At 32.5% G+C, this 26,251-nt stretch overlaps 1 protein-coding gene across 1 annotated transcript in view; it reads left to right on the forward strand.

Moving 5' to 3' along the window:
* The first annotated feature begins 2,293 nt into the window (after nt 1-2,293).
* The window catches only part of LOC129235214 (matrix metalloproteinase-2-like), an 88,884-nt gene continuing 64,926 nt past the window's right edge, over nt 2,294-26,251 (forward strand). Inside the window, exon 1 of the mRNA XM_054868919.1 lies at nt 2,294-2,614. Coding sequence (XP_054724894.1) covers nt 2,501-2,614 — 114 coding nt within the window. The 5' untranslated portion in view covers nt 2,294-2,500. The remainder of the gene's footprint in view (nt 2,615-26,251) is intronic.

Here is a 26,251-nt window from a genome sequence, read left to right on the forward strand (position 1 = left end):
CTCCTCAGTACGATTTTTTAACTCTTTTCAATCCACGCATCCCTTTTTGAGTATTATTAACTATGCGTACCAAACGAAAACAATTGAATTTTATTAAAATGTGTTTTGTTAGAAAACTGCTAAAATGTGAAATTTTAACAAAGAATATAGAATAATTTTTATTGGAAGCCAGAAATTTGACTTTGATGAACTGGACACTTTAGTGTTATTTATCAGTCATAATATTAAAAAAAAATTAGGGGTAATGATTGGTGGAACATTAAGTTCTTTTTTTTTTAATTAGTTCTTTTTACTTCTATTTTAAAGTAACTTGTGCAAAATGTGAAAAGTTGGGACATCATTATCATTATAGCTAAGTATTTGGTGAATAAACTAGAGTTTTCTCTTATCTCTTTCATGGTAATATTGTCCAAAAGGTTTTTAATGAGAATTGTAAATCTTTAAAACGACATCTTAAAATTTATATAAGAATCCTATATTCTTCTAAATCGAAAAAAAAATGCTTTCGTTTATTGTTGGAAGATTTAAAACAATTCTACAATTTGTGAAATGTAATTATGAATGTAAATTCTTAATTTAAATATATAAATAAATATTCAACACGTAGTAAAAGAAGTATGTCCTATGCTTACCAACTTCTATTGTTGTTTTCTCTTTTATTTATCCACTAGTGGTTCCCGCACGGCTTTGCCCGTAATAGAAAATTAAAAGGTCTTTTGATTCGTCTGTATATTTACAAATAATGTATGGTGAATTTTCTCGCCAATTGGCTTGTAACCATGTTACGGTTCCACGTTATGATGATTTCGTAATTTACTCGTCCATTTTATGAGAATTTTGTTCTTAAAATTGGAATAGAAAAAGAACCACATCGAATTTTCGAAAAATTGCTTCGAGGTGCACACCCCCATGGTACAAACTAACTTTGTGCCAAATTTCATGAAAATCGGTCGAACGGTCTAGGCGCTATGCGCGTCACAGAGATCCGGACAGAGGGACATTCAGCTTTATTATTAGTTAAGAAGATAAAGAAAAGATAAAGATTAAACTTTTGAAGTTTCCTCATTTTTTGTTTAATGTAATATAGTGGCGCACATAGGAATTTTTCAAGGGGGGGGGGCAGGATTAGTCCACCATTCTCATATCATACTCCAACACGCACACAAACATATTTTTTTGATTTTATCAATCTCTGGAATAGAAAACGCTTCTAAGAGATATTGAATAATTACTTCCATTAGTTAATAAAATAAATGTATTATCAACAAATACTTAATTAAAATACCAGAAACAAACGAATACATGGATTTGCTTTCCTCATAATTAAAAATAAAAGCAACGAAGCAAAATCATCTTTATAGAACAATTTATGTTCACATTCAGTTCGAATTTGGAGGGGAAAATAAATTTCATTTTTTCATTCATTAAATCTGAAATTATTGTTACCTTTGCTTGGAATTCTTTTACGTACTGTATGCATAGGATTGTAATCAATAATACTAATAAGAATAATAATAGAAAAAACTAAAGGGTGATGGGAGGGTTCTGGACCCCCTTGTGTGCGCCACTGTTGTCATATGTTCATTAATAATTCAACAAAAACAGTTTTCAAATATTTTGATAATATTTTTTGTGGTATTGCTCCTATACACCATTCTATGCAGATAAATCTGCTTTAAAGAAAAAGCAACTTTATTTTACTAGTTAAAATTATCTAAGAACTTCACCTTCATTCTCAGACAGAACAAGTTCCATTGCCTGCTGACGTACGACATTCTTATTCCAAAAGAAAATACTGTACTGTACAGTTATGGTCGTACGTACGAGTAAAGTTATTTTGTTGTAATATGGGGGAAAAAATCACATCTTGGTCTGATTAAAAAAAAAAAAGGAATTAATTAAAAAGCAGATGAATTCTCGATAGGGCAGTGCTCCTTTCCGGACGTTTCAAAAAATGCTTACTTCTCATATTTGAGTAAATGAATGGGTGTAAGAAAACTCATAAATTTCATTCCTCGTCTCAACGATTCCATTAAACAAATTACTTCACTCAAAATGGACCCCAAAAAAGTTGTGGTTTTGGCTCTCCTTCAAATAAAGCCCCTTCTGAAAGCATGACAAAAGTATTGAGAAAAAAATTCCCGGTGTTGTTACGAGCTGCGAAGGAAACCCCTTGCCCGCGCTCACCCCCCTCCCCCTCTTTTACCCAATCAACAAACGCCGCTCCGCGCGCCTCCTCTTTTCCTCTTGTTTTCATTCTTATATTATTTTCGAATCGTTCTTCCACCCAAATCTTTCCCTCTACCACGCAGACGACCCACGGCGAGCGTAACGACAACATATGCTCTACAACTACACGCGGTGAAAGGAAAACTCCGAGTGCGAAGTGGGAAAACAAAACACGAGACGGAGAATTACAGCACCGGAGAAGTGACATTTCCGGGGATTGTGGATGGCGGCCGCCCCGTAAGCCTTCTGGGGCGGCGGCGGCGCCCCAAGCATGAGGATCGCAGAGCCGGGGCTGCACCGGAAAGCGAGAATCGCTACGCGGATATGGACGGTGGCGGTTGCCGCGATTGTTTTGGCGAGGGCATCACCAGTGGGCTCGTCGGGGGTAAGTTCAATATTAAATTCTGGAGTAATGTTTGCTTTTCCATGTACAGTGAAACCTGTGTGTAACGGTACTGTCTATAACGATAACCTGTCTAGAACAATATATATTTTTTTGGCCCCAGCAAAATGTCAGCATGAATAATCAAACTTTCTATAACGATAACTTGTCTATTACGATATTTTTTTTAGATCCCAACAGTATCGTAGTAGACAGGTTTTACTGTTTCGTGATTATTTTATATTGCCCTGATGATCAGACAAAAATTTCTTGTTGATTCTTTTGCATGCAACGTTATGGAGCAATGAAAATCCTATCCCTTTCTATAGCAGTTTCCAAAAATTATATTTTTGCTGTATATACTTTTTTTATTCGATGGAAAATGAATATTTCTCTCTGAAATTAACAATCAATTCTCATAACTGAAAGCATTCAAGATCAACAACATTTTGTTAAGACATAATCAAGTATCTAACAAGATCAACTTATGTATTCGTATTGACAAGAGATTCGCTTTAAAGTAGAACATTTCAAACGAGAAACCCTTATTAGCTCTGGATTAATGAAGTAACCGAGCTATATAATAAGTAATTTCAGGGCCGTATACAAGGGGGAGGTTTTTAGGGTTCAAACTGCGTCCGAAATTTTTCAAAACTATTCTAAATAATGCTTTTTGTTCATCATAAAGATTTCTCATCAAAGGAGTTTGGCAAAACCCTCTCCGAAACAAAACTCTGGTTACGGCCTCGAGTAATTTATGGATTTTTTTTCTCTCGTTTGGAGGGATTTGTAAAAACAGCTTAATAACAACTCAAATAGTTGGTAGCCAGTGTTTTTCATCTTAACTTTAAACTCTCTCTCTCTCCATTACACACTCTCAGACACACGAAAAGGATAAAGTTAACTGATATTAAATAAATAAAATTAAATATTTCCTTTTATCATTTTAGATTACACCGTGTTAAAAGATAAATTAAGATTAGAATATCTATGAAATTTTATCTCTCTCTCTTTCTCTCTCTCACACACAAAGGATGAAAATAACTGATATTAAATTAAAATAGAGTCATTTTTTTTTTCTTATATTCATCAAAAATATACCGTGTTATAAGATAAATTAAGATTAGAATATGTATAAATGAGATGGAAAAATTTTCCTTATACATAGCCTCCACCCATCTCCCTCCTCTGTTAATTATTACTGTCGACAGTTATTTGTAAAGTAGATTATATTTTTTGTAAAAATCGTGCTCGTGCCATTAAAAAACATAATCAATTCATCTTTATCTTTCTTTACTAATAATAAAGCTGAAAGTCTTTCTGTCCGGATCTCTCTCTCTCTGTCTGTCATTATCTCTGTAACGCGCATAACGCCTAGACCGTTCGGCCGATTTTCATGAAATTTGGCACAATGTTAGTTTGTAGCATGGGGGTGTGCACCTCGAAGCGATTTTTCGAAAATTCGATGTGGTTCTTTTTCTATTCCAATTTTAAGAACAAAAATATCATAAGATGGACGAGTAAATTACGAAATTATCATAACGAGGAACCATAACATGGGCACTAGCCAATTGGTGAGATACGAAATTATCATAACTTGGAACCGTAACATGGGTACAAGCCTAATGGAGAGAAAATTCACCACACATTATTTGTAAATATACAGGCGAACCAAAAGACCTTTTAAATTTTCTATTACGGGTAAAGCCGTGCTGGTACCACTAGTTGTATATAAGTGAACCTGGAAACGGACTGTTATACTCCTGCTAATAATAGTTTGTACTGAAATTTTTAAAGACCGTTTTAAATTTAGAGAAGTAAAACAATGCTTCGATTTTAATTGTTACATTTCTGATATATATAGCTTATATCGTTAATAGATAGCTTAGATTGTTATTTTTTATGCAAAGCACATAAATATTATGTTAAAGAATACCAGGGTATAAAATATGATTCCCGAGATTTTGACATAAATTAACATTGGTGTTTATTTTTGCAAGTTATGGATGATGTCTTTGAGATTTTCTTACGCTAAATATCGAATTAATACTGAGTGCATCAATTTTGTTTATAGAGACTTTTTAAAATTTATAGCTTACATTACGTCAAAAGTAATTTTGACTAAGAATTTTCAGAAAAATATGATATTTTAAAAATCTGACAATGGCACTTAGTTCTATAGCATTCGTAACAAGTTATGCAATGAGTTAGCATTTTTATGAAGAAATTCGGAACAGATTCAATGAAGACTAAAAATTACCAAATTCATCGTTTTGCACATTTGTAGTATATTTTATTTTTATTCTTATAACAGTCCACATTTCATGTTATAAAAATTCTTTACTAAGATGTTGACCATAACATGGAAAAGGTTTGCAGTATCGATTGAAAAAATAATCAAAAGATAAAAAACAAATATTGAACAAAAAAACTTTTTTTTTTTTTGCTTTTTCATTTCTGCTTATGTAATTTAGTTTCGTCGTCGAAGGAAGCTTATCTCTTGAACTCTACAATGCCTAGATTCGAACTTCTCCTCAATATACCTTTTTCTCTTTGTGTTTCTCTCTTTAAGTCTCAATTTTATTTTCTCATATTTCTCATTTATTTTCTATTTCTTTGTTACAAACACTCCCAAGAAATTTTTATTGATTTATGTAAAAAAATTGCCTGTCTTTTATCAAAAAATAAGAATATGTGCCTCGAATTAAAATTTGCGTGCATGATAATAAAGTAACTTTTACTTAATGTTCTTTCATTATTACAGCTATTACACCTAATTTAAGTTCATTCGCCGAGTAAAACGTTTCTTTCTTTGTTCATGAACAATGGATTGTTGTTCACATCGGATAGGTACTTACTACAGGTTTTGATAACCAGAACAATGAATCAAAAATTAACCAAATTGTTTATTTTTTATTACTTTTTGCACTAACATGGTTTTTTTATTCATACAATTTTAACGTTCGGCTGATTATTTTCATAGCATTTTTATAGAATTTAAGAATATATTTTATTTTTATTCAATTTGAGAAGTACTTTATAAAGTACTTCTCAAATTGAAAATGCTCTAAAACAGTCTGCGACAATTAAGAAAAGTCTCATAGCTAAAAAATTTCTCTTTTAAATGAGGGTTGTTTACAAATTGAAATAAGTTCAAAGTCATAGAAACTAACGATTTTTTGTGAAGCGAGTTTTAAAAACTATATTTCAGATGCTTTTTATTCTTTGAAAATAAACATTTGCGTGAGGAGCGTTCCTTCAGCTTAGATGGATTATAAATAAATGGAACTAAATGAAATTTTGCTTTGAATGTGACCATTGAATTTATAAAAGTAAGCAGTGAATAAAAGAAGACAAAAGTTAATAAACAGAAAGGTCTCTTTATAACACGTAAAACTGCAGTGTAAATTTCATTATTTCAGAGTTAGAGAAATTCTTTTTAGTGCGGGGAAATCGAGCTATGAAGAAAAGCAGTAACACTAGTTTACAGATTTTTAATTTTACAACAAAACAACTTTGTTTTGTAACGTAATTAGCGTACAATTTTGGTTACGTCGTTCAATTTTTAACCATACTAAAAAGAGTTCTTCGTAGCTCCAAACCACATGTATGAAAATTTCAGTCTAAAATTTTATCTCATAATGTTTCTTTCATGCATTCCAAAATTTCGCAAGGGTAATCTTTTCAAATAAAAAATACAAAATAAATGAAAGACATTAAATAAATATGTAAATACGTAAAAAGTGATTAGTTATTTTATAATTCCTGCTTTTCCCTCAAACACATACTATACTATAAAGCATTTGACAAGGAAATTTTTAGGTCTTTCTTACGCCGTACGACTACAAGTTGTATATTATATCATTGAATTTTGTTAACCTTAATTTTAACTGTTAGCTAATTTTAACATGATTTTTCACTAGTCATTCTTATATTTTTTCCGTCGTAATCACAATGTTTTAATTAAGATTAGACCAGATTACAGTGGAATTCTCAAAAAAAAAAAAAAAAAAGCTGAATTGGTTAATAAGAAATCCTATCATCCTAAACGACGCCGATTGTACCATCGTACAATTGATCGTACCATCGATCAAAAAGTGCGACTATTTTCTCTAAAATGTTTAATAAAATCAGACTTTTTTTCATATAAAATAAGTATATCGCTCGTTTGGCAGAAGAGTGCCGCAATACGAAATTTTTATTATTATTTTTTTTTCGCTGAAAGGGCTTCAAATGACATTATTTTCTTTGGAAAATAATTACAGATTCAGTGTTCTAATATTAACTATTGGAGAGCACAACAAATTTACTTTTCTTACGCAAATTTCTTGAAGAGTTAAACTTCAAATTTTTCTCCTGTAAAATTTCAATTCTTCGTATTGTGGCATTTTTCTTCCAAATGAGTGATACATTCTTAATTATCCACAAAGAAATTGTCTTATTAATCAAATTGTTTCTGTTATTCATTATCATAGCTTACAAAACTTTCTGCGACAAGCCTTAGAACGAGTCTTTACTAACAACTAATAACGACGGATTCTCTTGAGTAGAAAAAGTTTCGTTTAATAAGGGTATACCATCGGACACTCGTTTTTTGCGGACTTTTCTTTTCCAGTTACTTTTTCGGTTTCTTCCACTACCAACTTTGATATAAATAGATGTGCAGGCTTTCAAAGTTTCTCATCTGCTTTACCATATGTTGAAATAGCAAACATACTAAAGTGCATGTCATGAACCTTTGATGTTGGCCCGTCAGCTTATCAGAATCTTCACATAATTTTAAAAAATATTATTCAATTCTCTTTCTTTCGTATTTTTTTTTAGCTTCAAATATGTCTTGAAAACTTCAAGTGTGTAGTCTCATAAAGCATCTGAATAGTACAGATTTTCCATTTAGGGACAGCGGAACTATGTAACTTAAGTTTAATATCATAACCATAGCCATTGTATTGATTAAAACAATCATGCGGCAATGGAATGAAATTTTGTTCTCTATACTCGATTGTACATTTTAAAACTTCTCCATGGTTCAAAAAATTTGAAAATAAAGCGCTAACTTCTACTTTGGTTAAGATTTGGCTTTTATGTACTTACAGTGACAGAATTAATGAATGTCAAACTTCTATGAATTCTAAAAGTGAAATTTAACACCTTTAAATACAAGATGTTATCATTTTCGAAAAACAAGAGAATTAAAAAATAAATAAATGAAAATTCCTTTAAAAAATAAAAATATACTTTTATAAACTTTTTTTCCTTCCTTTCTCATCAAAAATATATTGTAATTGCTAAAATTAATTTCAGAGTGTATTTATTTTTTTGTTTGTCAGCTCTTTTTTTTAGTTTTAAACTTGAGGCACATGAAAATCGGTACCGTAAAGTGGGGCTACTTGAACCCGAAATTTCATACTTTTTGCAAATTTTACACTGAATGCTTTGTTAAACCCATAATGTGAACTGATAACCTTGTTTTTATCACTTTTCAGACGTTCTGCTACCACCTAAAGCCTTTTTTAAACAGCAATTTTAAATCTTTATGTTTACTTTTTTTTCTATTTTTAAAAATTGGGTTCAAGTAGCCCCGCCCTGGGGCTACTTGGTCCCATTCAGCAAATCCGCTAGAAAAAGCTGTAAAACAGGTGGTGGTATCAAGAAGGACCAATGAGTTTGAAACATAAATTGAAAGCGTGAAATCTAGGGAGCAAATTATTTATATAAATTAATATAAAATTAACTTATAAATAAAAACATATTTTTAGGCAAACATAATTTCACAAATAGAAACATAATCTAAGTACAGCTAAAACTAATTGAAATACTCATTACTTAAACATTAGAAAAAATGAAAACCCCTCAATTTAATGGCTTGGTTGGATTTGTTTTCTCTGATATTGTTTAATACCTGCTCTTCCTAGCTACTAAATACTACAGGATGCCCAGGCTTGTTTTGTGAACGATCTTTTAATTTCCTTTTTAGAGTTGATATACTTAAATCAAATGGGCTGATGCCTCTCTCTAAGACATTTCTCCAGAATTAGTTGAATCTGGACACAATTGCAATTTTCCTCTTAATAATCCGCATTATTTCCTACTTCAAGGGGTTCTCTTTTACTTTCGGACCCTTTTTATCCCCAGATCTGCAAAAAACGGGTATAAATAGTAACTAACCTCTTTATTTTAAAAGATTACAAACCTTACTTAACTTAATTTAGTGATGAAATGTAGTTTGGGGCTGTTTGAACGCTGAGTTCAAGTAGCCCCATTTTAAGGCAACCAGTGCACTTTTAATAACTTATATTAGTTGCTGTGTTAATTATGTAGCTCTAACCTTAAAACACTGTTATTTTATTGAGAAATAGAATGCACACATAAAACTATCTTGATCTTGGTGATATCAGATGTTTCCATGAACTTACACTTGAAAGTTTGCAGACACAAAAAGCAGTTGTTTAGACAACCTGCAATCATAACTTCAAGCAGAAAAGGCTTGTAATAGCAGAAACTTTGTTTCATGCTCCAGCCTTTACCTAGTACTGCTACCGGTCATGGAGAAAGTTTTTTAAGTCTATACATTGAGTTACATAGGACCATGACGGATTTTAAACACTTTTTTCTCTTGGGTTCAAGTAGCCCCCTGGAGGCTCAAGTAGCCCCACTTTACAGTATATTTTTCAACCAAAGCTTTGGGCTTGATTCTTCCGCCCTTACGCACAAGTTAACTTCACTTTAAAATATAAAAATTGAATGCTTGAAAAGTGAAAACACACACACACACACACACAACTGAATGATTTTCTAGATTAAGAAAAATTTCAAGCTTATATTTAGCAAGTTATAAACACTGGGAGACATAACTAAAATAACACATTAAAATTTCTCTTTTCTTTATCTTGCATTTTAGTACATGTGTGTGATACTTTAATGCCATAAATTTTTTTAAACTGTTATATTTCTGTTCAGAATGCAGCACAGTTCTATTTAGCATACCATATCGCCGACCGTTCTGAAAGTCATTAAGTTCACACACACACACACACACAAAAAAAAAAACTATTGATGAATCTTTACTTAACAGTTTGTTATTTCATGATGTAAACCAATTACACGATGAACAATTTACTTGAGTTCACTTACTGTAAGAGTTGGGAGTCTTTTAAATGGTTTTTGCTATTTTTCATACCGATTTGAAAGTTTAAACTGACACTGTCCGAAACTCGAGTTTCTGATTTTTACCTGAACGTGGACGATATAACGATATACAAACTAAAAATTACCACTGCGTTTTGCCTTGGTATTTGATATTCTCTCAGCGTTTTCCACCGTTCTTGGACCAGGTATCACATTCTACCTTTTAAAGTATTAACTACTCTATTCCAGAGACCCACTAACCTCAATGTGTGGCTACCACACGACAGCTTCCTCGTTTTGAATTGGAGTGTCCAACTTGGCTTCTTTTGCGGGGGTGAAAATGGCCTGCTAAATAAATCAATATGAATGCTTGTTATTTCTTCTTCTTCTACTTTATTTTCCTTTTGGGGTGTGTGTGTGATATGGAAATGTTAAACAACAAAAATAAATTACTTAGAGATAAGGAACATGCTCCCTGCAATGGCGGACGATGAAAAAAGAAAAGCTGAAATTTTACTACATGAAAAAATAATTTTGCTTGTTGACAGTGGAATTGATGATAGTTAAGGCAAAAAAATAATAAAATAAAATAAAAATAAATAAATAAAAATAAAAATTAAAAATAAAAAGATAAATAAAATAAAATAAATAGAGGAAATAAATAAATAAATATATATGTATTTTGAAACAATAATTCAGTATAAAAAGAATGTTTCTGATTCACCCATATTATTACCGTTTTACTATAAGTAAGAAAATAGATGCGTGATTGAAAAAAGCTCGATATGATGTGTAGGTAAATTTTACGTTTCGGCGTTTTTTATTAAAATGATTGCTTTCGTTACATGCGTAAGCTGTTGAAAGAAGGGGGTCCAATTATGCAATTGGAAAATTTCGATTTTATAATTTGGATGTGTACGTTCTAATTAATTTTTTTGCAAGAGAAAATTTCATCTGATTATTCTTTTGAATAAACCTTGTATTTCATCGACATACCTGGTGCATTCTATCTTTGCACATTGTTCAATGGCACTTATGCTCTGCGCGCTATTCACAAATCTCAATGCAAGGTAAATGTAAATTTAAACCGAATTTTTATTTTTTAAACTGACCTGAACAATATGGCAGCCGCCATTTCATATTTATGTCACTCATTGTTATGTCTGTGATTTTTTTTTTTTTAATATCCAGTAAAAACTGTTGCGCTCAAATATATTCATTTTATAGCACTGATGTCAGAAAAATTTAATCGTATTTCATCTCCCGCCTAAAATAAAGTACGAAACCTTTCAAAGATTTGACAGCCTAAGTGGATATTTTCGATGATGTCACAAAATGTCTTAGACAAAACAACTAAATAGCACTTTAACAGGGAAACCACACAGCAGAAAAATAAACAAATTTTGGCAATAGACAATCCCAAGAAGTGAGTTTACATTCAAAAAAGTTATGGCAACGTGAACAATAGCAACTCTGCGTGAACTTACTTAGATTCTGTTGACCGCTGAAGAGGATCGCGCTTCCGCGATCCGGATGTTGTTTTGGTGTTATATTTGGCTCTACTTACTCATCGAAATAGCTGCGAGAATAATAGAAATAAATAAGTAAATTGAAAAACATTTGGTTGCATGTTTCCCCCAAAAATTGCAAATTTTCTGTGCTGTGAAAGATGGTGCTTCACTTTACTATATTTTAGTACTTTCAGTACTACTATATTTTAGTACTGAAATATTTAAAAAGAAGAAAAAAATCTAACTTAAAATAAATTATTGCAAAGATATTGCACACAAGTGTTTCAGGGTTTTTAAAAAAAAAGAAACATTTTCACTGCATAAAGTGGCACGCTTAGCAGTATGAGAAATTAGAGATTCTTCGGACCTCAGGACTAGAACTTTATTTATAGATTTAAAAGAAAAAAAAAGGTTCCTTGTTTGTTCCTCAAAACGTGTGTCAGCTACTTTTATATCGTTGTCTTTGTTTTATTAATTAACTAGCTGTATCCGCACGGCGATGCCCGTGCTAAGAATTTAAAGGAAGTCCATTGAATAAAAAAATCCACTCCCCTCCCCCCTGTTTTTACGCCAAATTAAGTACGCAAATATGTAACATAAAATAGATACAGCGAAGACCGCACTGCAGAAATCCACCCCATTGCGAGCGAAACGAACTCTGGCCGATAAGCAATTGCGATTAAGCAAAGATTACGGTACAGCGAAGACAAAAAGGAAATCCCGTATCCCGTACGAAAAAGGATTCAACTCCCCAGCAGAAAAACAACACAATTAAAAAACTCGGTACATTTAGGACAAAAAGGAAATCCCGCACCCCGTATGAAATATTTAACTATAGAAAAGCTATCGTCTGAGAAAAGGAAAAAAAAAAAAAAAAACTCTAGAATTAAAAAAAAAATACCTCCACCACCACCCCCGTCTGATATCAAATAATCAGTATTCATATTTTTTAACTAAAATGAGTGAACATCTATTGAAAACCTACATGCAATCCTTTGAAATCTAAAATATTTTGCGAAATAAACAAATAACCCGCAACTACATTGTTTATCGCCAAATTCGTCAATCGACTTTTAAATTAAAAAGAAAATCAATTAACATTCGCACAATGAATTTAACAAAAATGACAACAGTGCAATAACCAAATCAAGAATTCTTAGGATCGCAATTAGAATCGCTTATATCCCCTGTTCTAATTAATTGAGAGAAATTGAACAAACATCATCTTGTTCGGAAAGGAAAGTTCTTTCCAACGACATATAATGCTGGGGGTGGGGGGATATTTTACGTCTTAATTTGGAAAAAAACGGGAAATTTCAAGTTAATTATTTAATTGTGAAAAACTAATTAGAAATTTAGAAATCGGGCTTCGAGGTGCAGATCCCCGGGGTACGTTCGAATTTTGTGCCAAGTTTCAGGGCTGTAGGTGCTATGGGGTCGGTCATTGGGTACAAACAAAGAAAGAAAGAAACAAAGAAACACCGTCACCTTTATATATATAGATTAGCACTCTGTACTAGTAACTTATATCCTGTAACATTTTTCCTTGTGAAGATTTCTTTTCTTTTAAAATAAAAATATGCCGTACATAGTGACAGATTAATAGGTTTGGGGTACGTCGCAATACATTTTTGTGGGCCCTTCTGACTACCATAAAATTATATAAATTATTTATTATGTGCATTTTTATGTCCCCTTCGGGGCCTCTATGGTCATGGGGCCCCTCGCAATTGCAACATAGTAACTGTCACTGTTTGTACACCGACTGTTACTAAACAAACTTACCAGCATCAAAAATCAATCAGTGTAGAGAAATGTTTGACTGATTCAGTGTTCTAAAAATCATTTTGCAAAAGTGAATATACTGCCATTTTTGCCGACGGTTACCAAACGAACTTACCAGCATAAAAAATCAATTAGCACAGAGAAATATTTCACTGATTCATTGTTATCCTTTCCAAAAAAAAAAAATCATTTTGCGGTGAGTGCTAATTATTCAATAAAAAATAATAGTTTAATCTTTGCGTATGCAGAATCACTTCGTTGCTGTTTTCCCACACATTCGAAGAAAGTAAGGCCGAGTTCAAAACGTTTTTGACCTTCAAAATGAATGATGCGTCTAATTTTGCAACAAAAAAAGACGTAGGATGAAAACTTTCACAACAATTATCTTCTGAAATATTTTAAACTCAAATTTACAAAGCATAAACAGCTTGTTAATTGTGGCAGGTTTATTTTCTCGTCATGTGTATATCATTTTTATTACTTTTTCTAAAAATAAACTTTTAAAGAAACATTTAAATGCAACATGTAATTTTTATTATTGCAATTTTGTGGAATTTCTTCCGTCTCTTTTAACTTTGGGAAAAAAGCACTTAGTTTTCGGATTTATGGAAAACAAAAGATTTTTACTTCCTTCTATGTGATGTTTAGTTGTAGAAAGTGCTGCAAAATTATATGTGACTTAGAAATATATCATCTTAAGAATATGCTTGATTTTTCAGTAGTTGTACATGACGTTTTACCGCTTGTTTAACAATTTTGCATTACGAATAATATTTAACCATCAGTAAATGTTTTAACTTAAAAAAATTCTCAAAGTGTGTGAGTAAATTTTACCAGATTCTAATATTACTTTAGAAATCATTTGCTTCGCTATTTTCTAACTTAATTTAATTGCGTTGCATTCATTCCGTTACCGACACGTAAACTTTTATTATTTAATTAATGTGTTTTTTAAAATTCTTACTTTTGTTTATAAGATGAGATCTTTTAGTTTTAAGACTATCCTTCCTATGTGCACGTAATCGAAATTTTTTAGACTGCTCTTTTGTCAAAATGATAAAACGGAAAGAGATAATAATTCTAAAAAGAAAAGAAAGAAAGAAAGAAAGAAAAAAAACCCAAGACTTTCACAAATTTACGAAACAGACTCAATTTCCCCCCAAAAATATGTCGCGAAGAGAACCCCAACAAAGATTGAAAAATAAGAGGATTTAAAACAAAAATGGGGAAAAGTTTCTATCGGCTATGTCAGCTAATTTATTTTTCGGTCTTCGTAAATAAATAAATAAATAATTTAATGTTGAAGAAAATTGAAACGATCTTGAAAATAACAACTGCGACTTATGTTTCATTTTTATGTATAAAATATTTTTAGGAAATTTTTAACAATCCAAAACTTTCTGAGTGATTTCTCTACGCCATTTCAAATGCTTCAATTCTTTACCCCAAATTACACTAACTTGCTTGATTTAGTAAATTTTCTTATCCCTTATTGTGATGCCAGGGAAAGATCCCACCATTCATTGTTCGATGGGTCTTTGGGTTTTGGAATTCATTTCGGTTATGGGCTGCATTTCTGCTTCACAGATTGATTAAACGTTTTCTAAAGAAGATTTAAAATATACTGATACATTTTTGAAAAAATCAAGTTTTTATAAAACTTGTAGATTTATCCAGAACTGTAATTCCAAAGGTCCGTACAAATTCTTGCCAGTGGATGGTATTTTAGAACTGTCTCAAAATGCATTAACTTGGTGAGTGCCAGCAAATGGAGTATGTATTTTACAAAATAAGCTATATTTGAAATAGCAAAATTTTAAAAAAGTTGATAAAGTTATTTTCTGCTGAAGAATCATCTTGAAAGACAGTAACCAGAACATTAGAAAATTTATATCCTTTAAGTTGTTCCATAAAATTAACGTCAAGAAACGTCATTTTCTCCGACATCATATTTAATGCATATCAACGATATCTTAGAAGGTGTCACTTGTATTTTTAGGAATGCAACCATTAATATTCATCTTTGTCCCTAGACAAACTCGTTTACTTTTAATTTTTATGTTTTCTTTTTAAAGGACAAGACTCAACAATGTCAATTAGCTCTGGTTGCTTGCTCAAAGGATGTCAGGGCATAGTATAAAAATTATGCTTAACTCCTGGAACAAAGGAATGAGTCATTCTTCGTTAAATGTGCTAACGAGAACAAATGAAGGAAAAGACTCTGGCAAGCTATTTCACACTATTTGAGTCTTTGTTTTACTTAAGTGAACGAACTTCCCAAACGTTGAGCACTAAGATAACTTTACTAGTTAAACAATAAATACATAAAAAATAAATTTAATCAGCTTTCTAGGAAAACTCGGGTTATCCAATTTTCATAAATCGATATGAATATTTAAGATTGGGACAGGTTCAGACTACTATGTTAAAGGGGGGGGGAGGGTTCATGCTGCGGAATGACCCTCCCCCTCCTTCCCTACCAACGAACTCTCGTTTTTTTTTGGGGGGGGGGGGTCAAGACCCACATGACCCTTCCCTGTATCCGCCCCTGATTTAAGGGTTGAGGTAAAGTGTTTCTTTTTTTTTTTTTCAAAAAAAAAAAAAAGAAAAAAAGAAAAAAGAAAAAAACTGCTTTTTGAAAATTTTACTACAATTTAGACGAGTTTATAGAGAAAATACATTGAATAGATTTCTTACCTAAGATAGAGATTTTCGATAGCAGCTGTTTACATTACAATCCCACAGTTAATCAATACCACCTCTGAACTGTCCCGTACCTGGGTGGAGGATCTTTGTACCTGGTAAGGAGTTGGTCTAAAATTCTACCAGCATGTTCAGCTTGTTTTCCCTCTTTTTATGGAATTTTCTCATCGTAATTTTAAAATAATCACAATGAGGCGGCATTTTCGTCAATGTTAACATACTCTTAAAAACTATATGCTCCAATATTAACACTCAATATATCGTCGCCTCAGAGCAAAAATAAGACATCTAATCCCAGGAATAACAGTAAGATATCCTACTGTTGCTCTGAGGCGACGATGTATGCACAATTATACGTAGGTACAATAGAGCGACAAAAACAGATGCGTATGAGAGATTTATAAGTGAAATTCAACTTTATTTTAAATCAATAAAGTTTAAAGGTAAAAAAAAGAAAAATACAAAAGAATAATAGCTTCATTTCGATGAATTAATTTATCAATGCAAAATGATATTAACAGAAATAAAGTTAAAGTAAAATGAAATTTACATAACTTAGATCATCTGCAGTTTTTTTTTTCTTGAAGTGTTTCAGAAGAAAATTTGACATTATTTAAAGTAATTCTTTGAATCTTATTCAAATATTTATGCGTTAAAATAGGTAAATTACCATTCCGTGTAAGATAAGTGCTGAAAATCAGAAGTTTTGAAAATATTGAAGAAAATGGAACACATACAAATATTTTACCGACGCTCCACTGAGACCCGTTTATAAGATAAAGTTAAATAACATTAATTTTATGAACAATCGACTCCTGCTACAACGCGATTCAACCTACGCGAAATAGCTATAACGAGAAATTTTCACGAGAAATGAATTCTAGAGCTAACGCGAATTTTTGGTCCACAACACGATTTTTTTGGGAAGGAAGTATCGACTTCGTTATTGGCTATAAATATTGATTTCGTGAATGTTATTTCATCCCTTTAAGCATCACTGACAGTGAAAGTTCCCACACCTAACTAGTCTACGCATCGCGTTGTTAGTGCATCAAATAACCACGCAGCATCTTTCATTTATTTATTTTTTTCATTCTAAATATTAAAGTTGTTGAAATATACTGGCACCTTAGTGGCACATTCATCTAAAGTTTGGGAAGATGGGAAGAGAAAAAAAGTTTCTGATTAGAAAAAAAAAGGGCTAAGATTCTTGATATGTTTAAGCAACTACAAAACGTCGACGGTAGCGCGACAGTAAGTATGAGAGAATCTTCCAAATAAAAGTGAAAATAAAAAGATATCCCTAAAAATCCAGAACTTAGTTTCAATATTGAAGCTTGCAGAGCAGTGTAACAAAGTAAATATTATGAAAATGGAAGCTGTTCGTGTATTGTGGGTTAATAAAGAGACCAGGAAGAGGGGCTGTTGCCACAAATTGAAACGTTATAAAAGAAAAGGCGAAGCAACCGTATTTAAAAATGTCTTTAAAAAGATTAAAGATCTGATCATGGAGTACAAATCATAACTCTATCTTCATTTCTTAACTCTTATACATTGTCACCGTTTCTACTTTTCAGTACTATTATAATGCAGCATTTTATTATTACTACATATCGTGCGCACCGTGTTTTTTTACTTTATGTCTTTCCCTTCTCGTTGATCATTCATTTTGTTCATCTTCAAGTATTTCATACGGTTAACGCTTTCAAGTCTAATATGGGTAACGTAGATTGAGCTCATAAAAAATAAACCAACGTTTTTCTTATAAAAAGAAAACAGAAAAGAAAAAAGCAATTTAAATTTAATTTAACCGAAATAAGATTAAAAAAGAGGTTATGAAAGAAATTTATTTTATACAAAAATAATGCGCACATTCTCCAAAATAAATAAATACATAAATAGCTAATACAAAATAATGGCAAAGTATACACAACATGTATCAACTAAAGTTATGATTTTTTGTTGCGTCTGTATGTTAAACAAAGTGAAACGTTAACGACCGAGCAATCCAAGAGTAGACCTGTGTGTAGTAAAATTCTTTTCCGTTTTCCGGGCTGGAAGTCGGAATTTCCGGTAGGCGTAATAGAGAGGTGATGGAACTTCCGCACTATAAGCAATCAGGAGCATTGCTTAACTCCTTTTCGCGGATGTCTGAATAGATAATCCTGATGCATAATTACCTGATGAAAATTACTAATTTTTCACTGGCACAAAATATTTAAAAAAAAATTAAGATAGCAGAAAAAAGACGTATTGACATTCATAGAATACACAAGGTGTTCGAAAAGTCCTTAACAAGTTTTAAAAATTCATAAAGAAGCAACAGATTGTCGAATGAATAGGCGGTTTGCGAAATAATACTTCACAAGTTCAAGCATTGTTTATGACATTAGAAAATAAAAGGGAAAAAAGAAAGGAAAAAAAAAAGTAATAATAAACAATTTACATTGACGGCTGAATCGTCACAGCAAGAAAAACAAACGTAATGTGAAGTGTTTAATCGTTTTATTAAACAGAAAGCAATACCTTTCATTAGCGGAGTTGAATGTGTGGTGTGTTCCGCTTGTGGATATGGGATGAACTTGAGTATCGTGTTCAAGCAACATACGGTGCACACATTGAACTTTGCATTGAAAGGTATTGCACTCTGTTTAATAAGATGATTAAACACCTCACATGACTTTTTTTTCTTTTTGTGTCGATAGAGCCGTCAACAGAAATTACTTATAATTACTTTTTCTTTCTTTTTTTACGGTACCATTAAAAAAAATCTTGAACCTGCGAAGTATTATGGCGCTAACCGCATATTCATACTACAATTTGTTACTTTTCTATGATTTTTTAATATGTGTCAAGTACTTTTCGGACACCCTATATATTTTTGGTGTCGTTTGATCCATTTGCCAATTTGAATTGTGGTTCTGAGATCAAAATAGTAAATCGTGTTATAGATAGAGATATGATTTTAACTACTACAGTGAAGCGGTTTTTCTCTTATTAGTATCAAAGGTGATAACTATTTTTCGAGTTGGTAAACCGTCGTGCTACCAAAATACGACTGATTGACGCTTCGCATGACATGCCTCTGACTTCTTTGAAGAGCAAATGAAGGCCAAGGGCTAATCTGTAAAGAAGCCTGAGGCATAAAAATTAGTAAATGTTAGCGAGAAATATCTTTGCTAGACCACTGCCACTTAAACCGAACGTAGTTAATTCATTGAGAAGCCGGCCTTCTTACTTTTGAAAGTGATGCTGTTTTCCTGTACTTTCAGTTGAAAATGACTATAATTCAACCGCGAAGTGCATTGTTCAGCGGCCATAATTAAGACTCCGTGCAGTTCGAATAAGTAAAATGGTAAAGGATTTGTTCTGGGTTCGGATTTTTGCTGCGTTAAAAGAGAGGAGCGAGAAGGACAACATAGGGCAAAAGGAGGACATTCTTGATTGCTTGTCTTCATAATCTGCAATAAGAAATGAACTGCAATTTTTTACAACTATTTTAGATCGTTTATAATATGAAAGTCATTATTCCATTCGCTATATATGTCAATTGATTTCAAAACATCAATTACGATTTTTCCTCCTAACTGTAAAACATTTTGTTGAACAAAAACCGATAAAAAGACCACAGTTCGAAATTTTTATTTCACTCGTTGAACAAAATTCAAGGCATCATTGTTGCGCTAACGTCTGATGCTTGAAAGTGATGTTCGGTTTAACAACATTTATTCCTTATAATGAGATTTCTTTGCATACACTAAGTTTTACATTATAAAGTTGGTAGGTTGGATATTTTTTTAACTGATTATTAAAACTGAGTACTTTTTATTTCAAATAAATGAAAGTAAAGTATTACCAGTCTGTTGCCAGTTGTCACAACAAAATTCTGCTGGTGAAATACGAATCGAAACAAAGGTATATTTTAAAAGAAATATCTCTCATTAGTGAATCATGTTCGTAACCCAATATGCATTCGGGCGGTTTCCTCAGCTGTAACGACTTTATTTAGACGTCATTAGGGGTGGATTGTGCAGTTGATTGACAGTGAGCCAGTGTTATAACAGAGTAACAGAAATTGGATCCGCGCAGTCAAATTGGGCTTCTGCAAAGCGTATCTTATTGCCACTGAGCAATTTGTAATATCCCGCGGGTGGCATGATGCAATTCTGCAGTGGGTGTGATCAGAATAAGAAACGATAATTTCAAAATACAATTTAACTCACGGAGAGGCGCGGTGCTTTTATATTATTTTCTATTTCCATCTAAATTGATGTTTACCATTCTAATTTTGCTTTAAATAGATTTTGAAGGTTCTTTACAAGTTTTAATTTTGAATTTTCAGATCAGTTGTTCAAAAAGTGAGCAATACCTGCCCAGGGAACGAAGGAGGACGATTAGAAGCTCGATTCGAAGATTTAGACCAGAAATTCTGAATAGTAGCCACTAGCTACCTAAGTCACAAAAAATAGCAGCCACGTTTGACTTCAAGTTGCCCTTTTTTAAGAAAAATATATTCAGAACAAAAAATAAATAACCTTCGAATTAAGTTGCCAAGGTGGAGTCTACTAATGCTCTGAACATCTCAAAAACAGAAGCGTGTTGTCCTAGCGCGATATACGATATGATTTTTCACAAATAAGGAAACACATGGTCACCACTTTTGGCGACTAAGACTTATTTTTTTGATAGTCATTTCCAAGGAAATGGTTGCCCGTTGGCGACTGGCGACCGCTAATTTAGAGCTTTAAATTTGGTTACAGTATTTCAAGAATAAAGTATGGTACTTTTTTATCGATAATAATGCAGATTGAATTGTTTTGTTTTGCTTAAAATTTTAAATCGTTTAAATCCTGTACACATTCTAGAAATTTAAAAGAAAAAAAAGATTTTAAAATATGAGTTAAAATCATAATGACGTATTCAAAGGATTACAAGAAGCACAAGACAGTAAAAATGTTGCATAATTTTTCTAAGTTTAACATTATTAATGTATTTCATGTGAATGCTTAACCTATTTGAATTTCATAAACATTGATTAAGAAAATAAAACACTATTTAGTAAAATTTATGCACTTTTTATTTCCAGAATACGGTCTGTTTGTAATGCATTAATACCTTCCATTGAGGATGCGTGATAGAAAAAGAACTTATTTGAGGATGAGATTATGTTTCTAGTAATAAGCTGGTGATACTCAGAAATTAATCATTAAAATTAGACCGCTCTATTTCCTGCAATTGGCATTTTCCGTGTTAAATGTTTCAGTATTAATGCAAGAAATTTGCTTGTAAACCGTTTTTTTTTTTTTTTTTAATTGTTTACCCTTTGATGTCTTTTCATTCTGGTTACAGAGGCCTTTCCCAACTCAACGTCTTTAACTTGGACAGATCTTGTTGCCACTACAAATGGCTTTATTCGAGGGGTTAGTGAAAGAAGGTATATTCTATCTTTAAAGAAAATAATAAATCTTCCAAATTGTCAGGCAACATAACTCACTTAACTAATGAAATACAATAACGTTAAATGTTTTTAACTACTTTTGTTTCTTTCGAAATTAGGTGTGTTAATGTTGATCAATGGCGCAGCGAAGAAGCGGTCGTCTAACCCAAACCTTTGGTTTCGACATTTTCTACCCATCTTAATACGGGAGTGACCTCTAAGTACTATTATGATCTCCCCTCCCAGAAGGTATAAATTCTGGCTGTGCCAGCGATGTTGATTATATACTCCTATGCTGTGAAATTTTGCCAGATGTTCCAGTTTCCCACTAGTCATTCAGTACGACAAGAAGAGAAACACAATCATAATTGCCTATGACTGCGTGTCTGTGCTAAATTGAAAATTTCAAGAAAACGTTTTACTGTTGGAGATGTCAAGATAACGTAAAACGAAATGATTTCAGCGTTCTTTCAGGGGACACAGTGAACATCTATATTTGGCAACTTCAGTAAAGAAAGATGAATGGGCGAATGCTTAGAACTCAAATGACTTTTTTCTATGTAGCAAGGGAAAAAGCTTTCTTGAAATGAAGTGCCATCACAAAATAGAGCACAACGGCAACTGTGAAGACAAGTAATGCAATTCGTTCAGACAAGGTAGGCAGTTGATGATGCATCTTGGGAATTGTTTCCAGTAAAAAAATGGTTAACGTTCCCCCGCAGAAGCTGGTGAATATAAGTTTTCCACACCTTGTACCTTTTCAGACGATTGACGATTTTGGCAACTGAAAGTGCGGAACATAGGTCCATATGCTCTGAAAAGTTTTGCGAGAAAACGTTTCGTATCTATTTTTGTAAATGAATTTTAGCTCAATATAGCTACCCTTATCATCAATCCTTGCAAAATTGTGTGTGTATATATTTATATATGTATATATATATATATATATATTTATATATATATATATATATATATATATATATATATATATATATATATATATATATATATATATATATATATATATATATATATATATATATATATATATATATATATATAATATTAGGGATGGCCGAAGCGCGTTGGTGGCAGTACTTCTTAAATGTCTAACTTTTTAGGTACTTCAACTACACCAATATAAGTATGTTAAGCATAGAGAATGGCATTTTCAAATGTAAAGAAAAAGGGACGCTTTTGTTAGGGTCTAAGATCTGGAATTACCTTAACAAAAACTATAAGGGTTTCCCAATTAAAAAGTGGACAAGTTGAATAAATATAATACTTTTAATATAAATCTAAAGAGAAATTGCCATGAGCGTTGAAACACAGGTCCCAGCGTTGCGTCAGCAGGTGCTGTAGAATGATCGGCGCTGATTCCCGAGGAAGTCCTGCACAGCTTCCTTCACTTCATCGTCCGAATGGAAACGTTTAATTTGTAATGCTCTCTTAAGTGGCACAAAGATGTGGAAGTCACAGGGTGACAAGTCCGGACCATACGTAGGTTGCTCCAAAACTTTCCAAAAGAATTTGTTTGGGGTACCTGTTAGGTTATTTGTTTAGAGTATTGTATCGCAGATGTTTGTTGATGATAGTGCGAACCGTTCCTTTTTCTCAGGTTGAGTTCGTCACTGATTTCACTGGTCTTAATCCTTCGATGAGCTCGGATCATTTCATTAACGCGAAGGCAATGGAATCATTGTTGATCGCAATGTTTGCGTGGCCTGTTCTCAGCAGATTCGATGTCGTTTGCCGCCCTTCTCGAAAGCTGTTACACCACTTGTTTATAGCTGTACAAACTAAACAGTGGTCGCCATACACTGCTACCATTCGCCGACAGATTTCCGCATTACGCTCAACTTCCGCAACCAGAAACCGTACTACCGAGCGTTGTTCCGATCTGGACGTATCCTGGATAGCACGACTATTCTTTTATACAATCTCCTCTACTGCAAACAGGTTTCGTCGCTGAACGGCAAACGGCATCTGAGATACATGCTTCATACCACCCTTTATATACTCGTGCAGTGTCGCTGCAATCGAATTATTCATCCTACGTCATCGCACTTGTCTGTCCCCTTTTCATTTGGGCAACCCTTATATATGGAACGTGTACGTGAAGATCTAGAGTATTTTTACAGTACCTTGAGTGAACAAAAAAGATTTAAAATACTTACACCTCTAATGAATCTGTGTAAAACGGTCTTTACAGCCGATGCTGTAAAGACCGTTTTACACAGATTCATTCTTCAAATCTCGAAAATTTTAACGTCAATTCTATGAAAATCTTGATAAATATCTCCAAAATGACAAAAAATGTGATAGATTGTCACCAACGTGGCGGTACATCTCCAAGTTGATGACAAAAACTTCGCGACGAAAAGCTTGGTGACATCAAGTGGTAGCCAACTTATGACATTTCTCTAGTCTACATTGAAATTAATGCCGATTTGCCTTCAAAAAAGTGTGTAAAACACCCCTTTTCGAAAATGCACAAAAATGAGAGGTGCACAAGTAGATCCCAAATAGATTCTATATATGAAATTGCAATCTTTCCTATGGCGTGCGGTTTTTGAGTTATATGCGATAGATAAATACGTACATAAGAGTACTTGCGTAAACATAAGGACGTTGCGAGAAAACTCGTGATAAATAGCTCGGGGATGGTGAAAATGGATGTTTCGGTTTCAAAAATTGCTCAACATTCATTCAGGGTTGAATAAAATTAAAATTTGTGTATAAATTTGAGTGAAAATTTGCTTGTGATTGCATACTTCTTTTGCTTCCGAAAAAGGAAGTCAAAAGCAATAACTGTCCCTTTTTGTTGACATTAATCTTAGCAAAAAGTAGCATTCAGTTCTACAATCAATTAAATGCAGTGGAAGGGTTTGCACCAAAGAGTTAACTCCATTTTTTGGTCGTTTGGTTCAACAAGAAGTTATTTCCGGTTGGTAGAAGTTCTAGAAATCAATAGAATTATAATGGGGTGGTTTCCTTCAGTCAAAAGTACTACTTTTAGTCATTGAAATGGATAGAATGAGCAAAAAAAAAAAAAAAAAAAAATCCCAGAAAATACTTTCATTTTCCCAACAGTTATTTTTTAATTAATTTTTTAAAATTTCCGATTTTTCAAACAAGGCGCGGTCTTTATGACGTCACAAATGATGCAATTAGGCGCATTTTTCTGCTACGTTTCCACGTTATGATAATCAAGCAGCGAATTAAAATTGCGCTCTACGCTTGCTATCAACCATATCGTTGCCAATACACGTGAGTACAGATGCGAATTAAATATTTTGTTCTGTGAATGGCAACATTGAATGGCATTTCATCATTTGTGATGTCACACGACAGAAGTGTAAACAATGAAAGCGCCCCGGTCTAAGTAATTTTTTTAAAATATTAAACTTAAATAAATTATTTTAAAAATGGTCAGATCCTATGTTTTTAAGCATGCTTTTTTCAGAAAAAAAAAAAAACTTTTAAAACTTTAGAAACGACCCCATTAAATATTATTATTTCAAAAATTCTTCCAAATTTTTTATTCTCAGGTTATAGAGTTTTATTCCAAATTTAAGAAAATTTAAATAGTATGCTCTGACTGAGAAAAGGTATTACAGAGCAAACGTTATTAAAATATTCGAAGGCTTTTTGTAAATGAACGTTCCTTACTATTCTTTCTCTATTTAATATCCTTCCTTTCTTTTATACTACTTTTTTTTTTTTTTTTTTTTGTGTATTCTTGCGTGTCAGTCAGCTTATTTAAATTAGGAAGTCAGCGTTCATTCTCCGCTTGTTAAGATGACAGTCATAAAAAAGGAAGATATTCATTTCATAGTCGGAGCCTTTAATGTATTAGACAGCCTTGGAAAATTCGTCATTTTTTTTAACATCCTACAATAGCTATCAAATGATTAAATTGGCTACTATAATGTTTTTCATTAATTAACTGTTAACATTGCAGCAGTTAAGTTACTTTAATTTCACGGAAGTACTTTCAAATTCATAAAAGCTTCAGGCTAACTAAAAAAAATCAATTTTCCGATAAAGCTAAAAAATATAAAATTAATTTCGAATTAGTATTAATAAAAGGGTAAAATTATTAATTTCTAAAAAATAAGAATAGCAAAAATGTAAGTTGTTCAAAAATAAATCACGGATAAAAACACCTAAGTACTCCTAGTGACTCTTCTTGCATTAGTTTTTCAATAAAATATGCCGAACCTAAAGTAAAAGGTAGGTCAATTGCAATTACTATCACCGAGCAAATTAGGTTTTCCTCTTATATTAGTTTTATTTATCTCACGTTTGCATATGACCTTCAATCAATTTCAGGAAAAGGCGAGATTTCCTCAACTACTGTCTTTTATGGTTTCCTTATTATTCATAATGGAACCTGGTATTCGCTCAAGGGGTTATGAACTCTCTGATCAAGGGGTGAGGAAGAAGAATTTAAAATCACGAAATGATGATTAAAGCAAAGAAATGAGTGAAACGTAATTCTGTGGTAAATGTTGTCTGACTCAACAACAGGTAGAACTTATAACGCTATTTCGACTGAAATTTCCAATTTATTCTCAATTCAATTAAAATTCATGATTATCTTTTATCACACCAAGCGCGTAGGGACGGATGCGAGGGGAGGGTCAAAGGGGTCATGACCCACTCCTCCCTAAACCATCGACAATATTATCCGCCCACAATGTGATCAAACACTTAGTGAATAAAATGAAAACGATGTCAGTATTCGTTTCAATTCATTGATTATTTTTAAAAAATATTTGAAATACAATTTCTTTTCATTGCTTATGACATTAATTAGAAACGTTTATGCCCTATTAGGTGCCTTATTTCTAACTGGTTTCGTGTTTTTTATTGACACCACACCCAAGCAATTTCAGAAATTTTCGTTCATGGAGGGGGAGTTAGCCTTTCTTAGCATGCCTTCCCCCCACGCCTTTAATGATAGTCTGTACCTATCCACCCATGAGAAGCGGTAAGCATTTTGATGAGAAGGAAGCATTTTTAAATATGAAATGTTGATTATTCCACAATTCAAGCAAAGAAACTAGTGAC

This window comes from Uloborus diversus, chromosome 2 (assembly GCF_026930045.1).
Source record: "Uloborus diversus isolate 005 chromosome 2, Udiv.v.3.1, whole genome shotgun sequence".
In the NCBI taxonomy this organism is placed as follows: Eukaryota; Metazoa; Arthropoda; class Arachnida; order Araneae; family Uloboridae; genus Uloborus; species Uloborus diversus.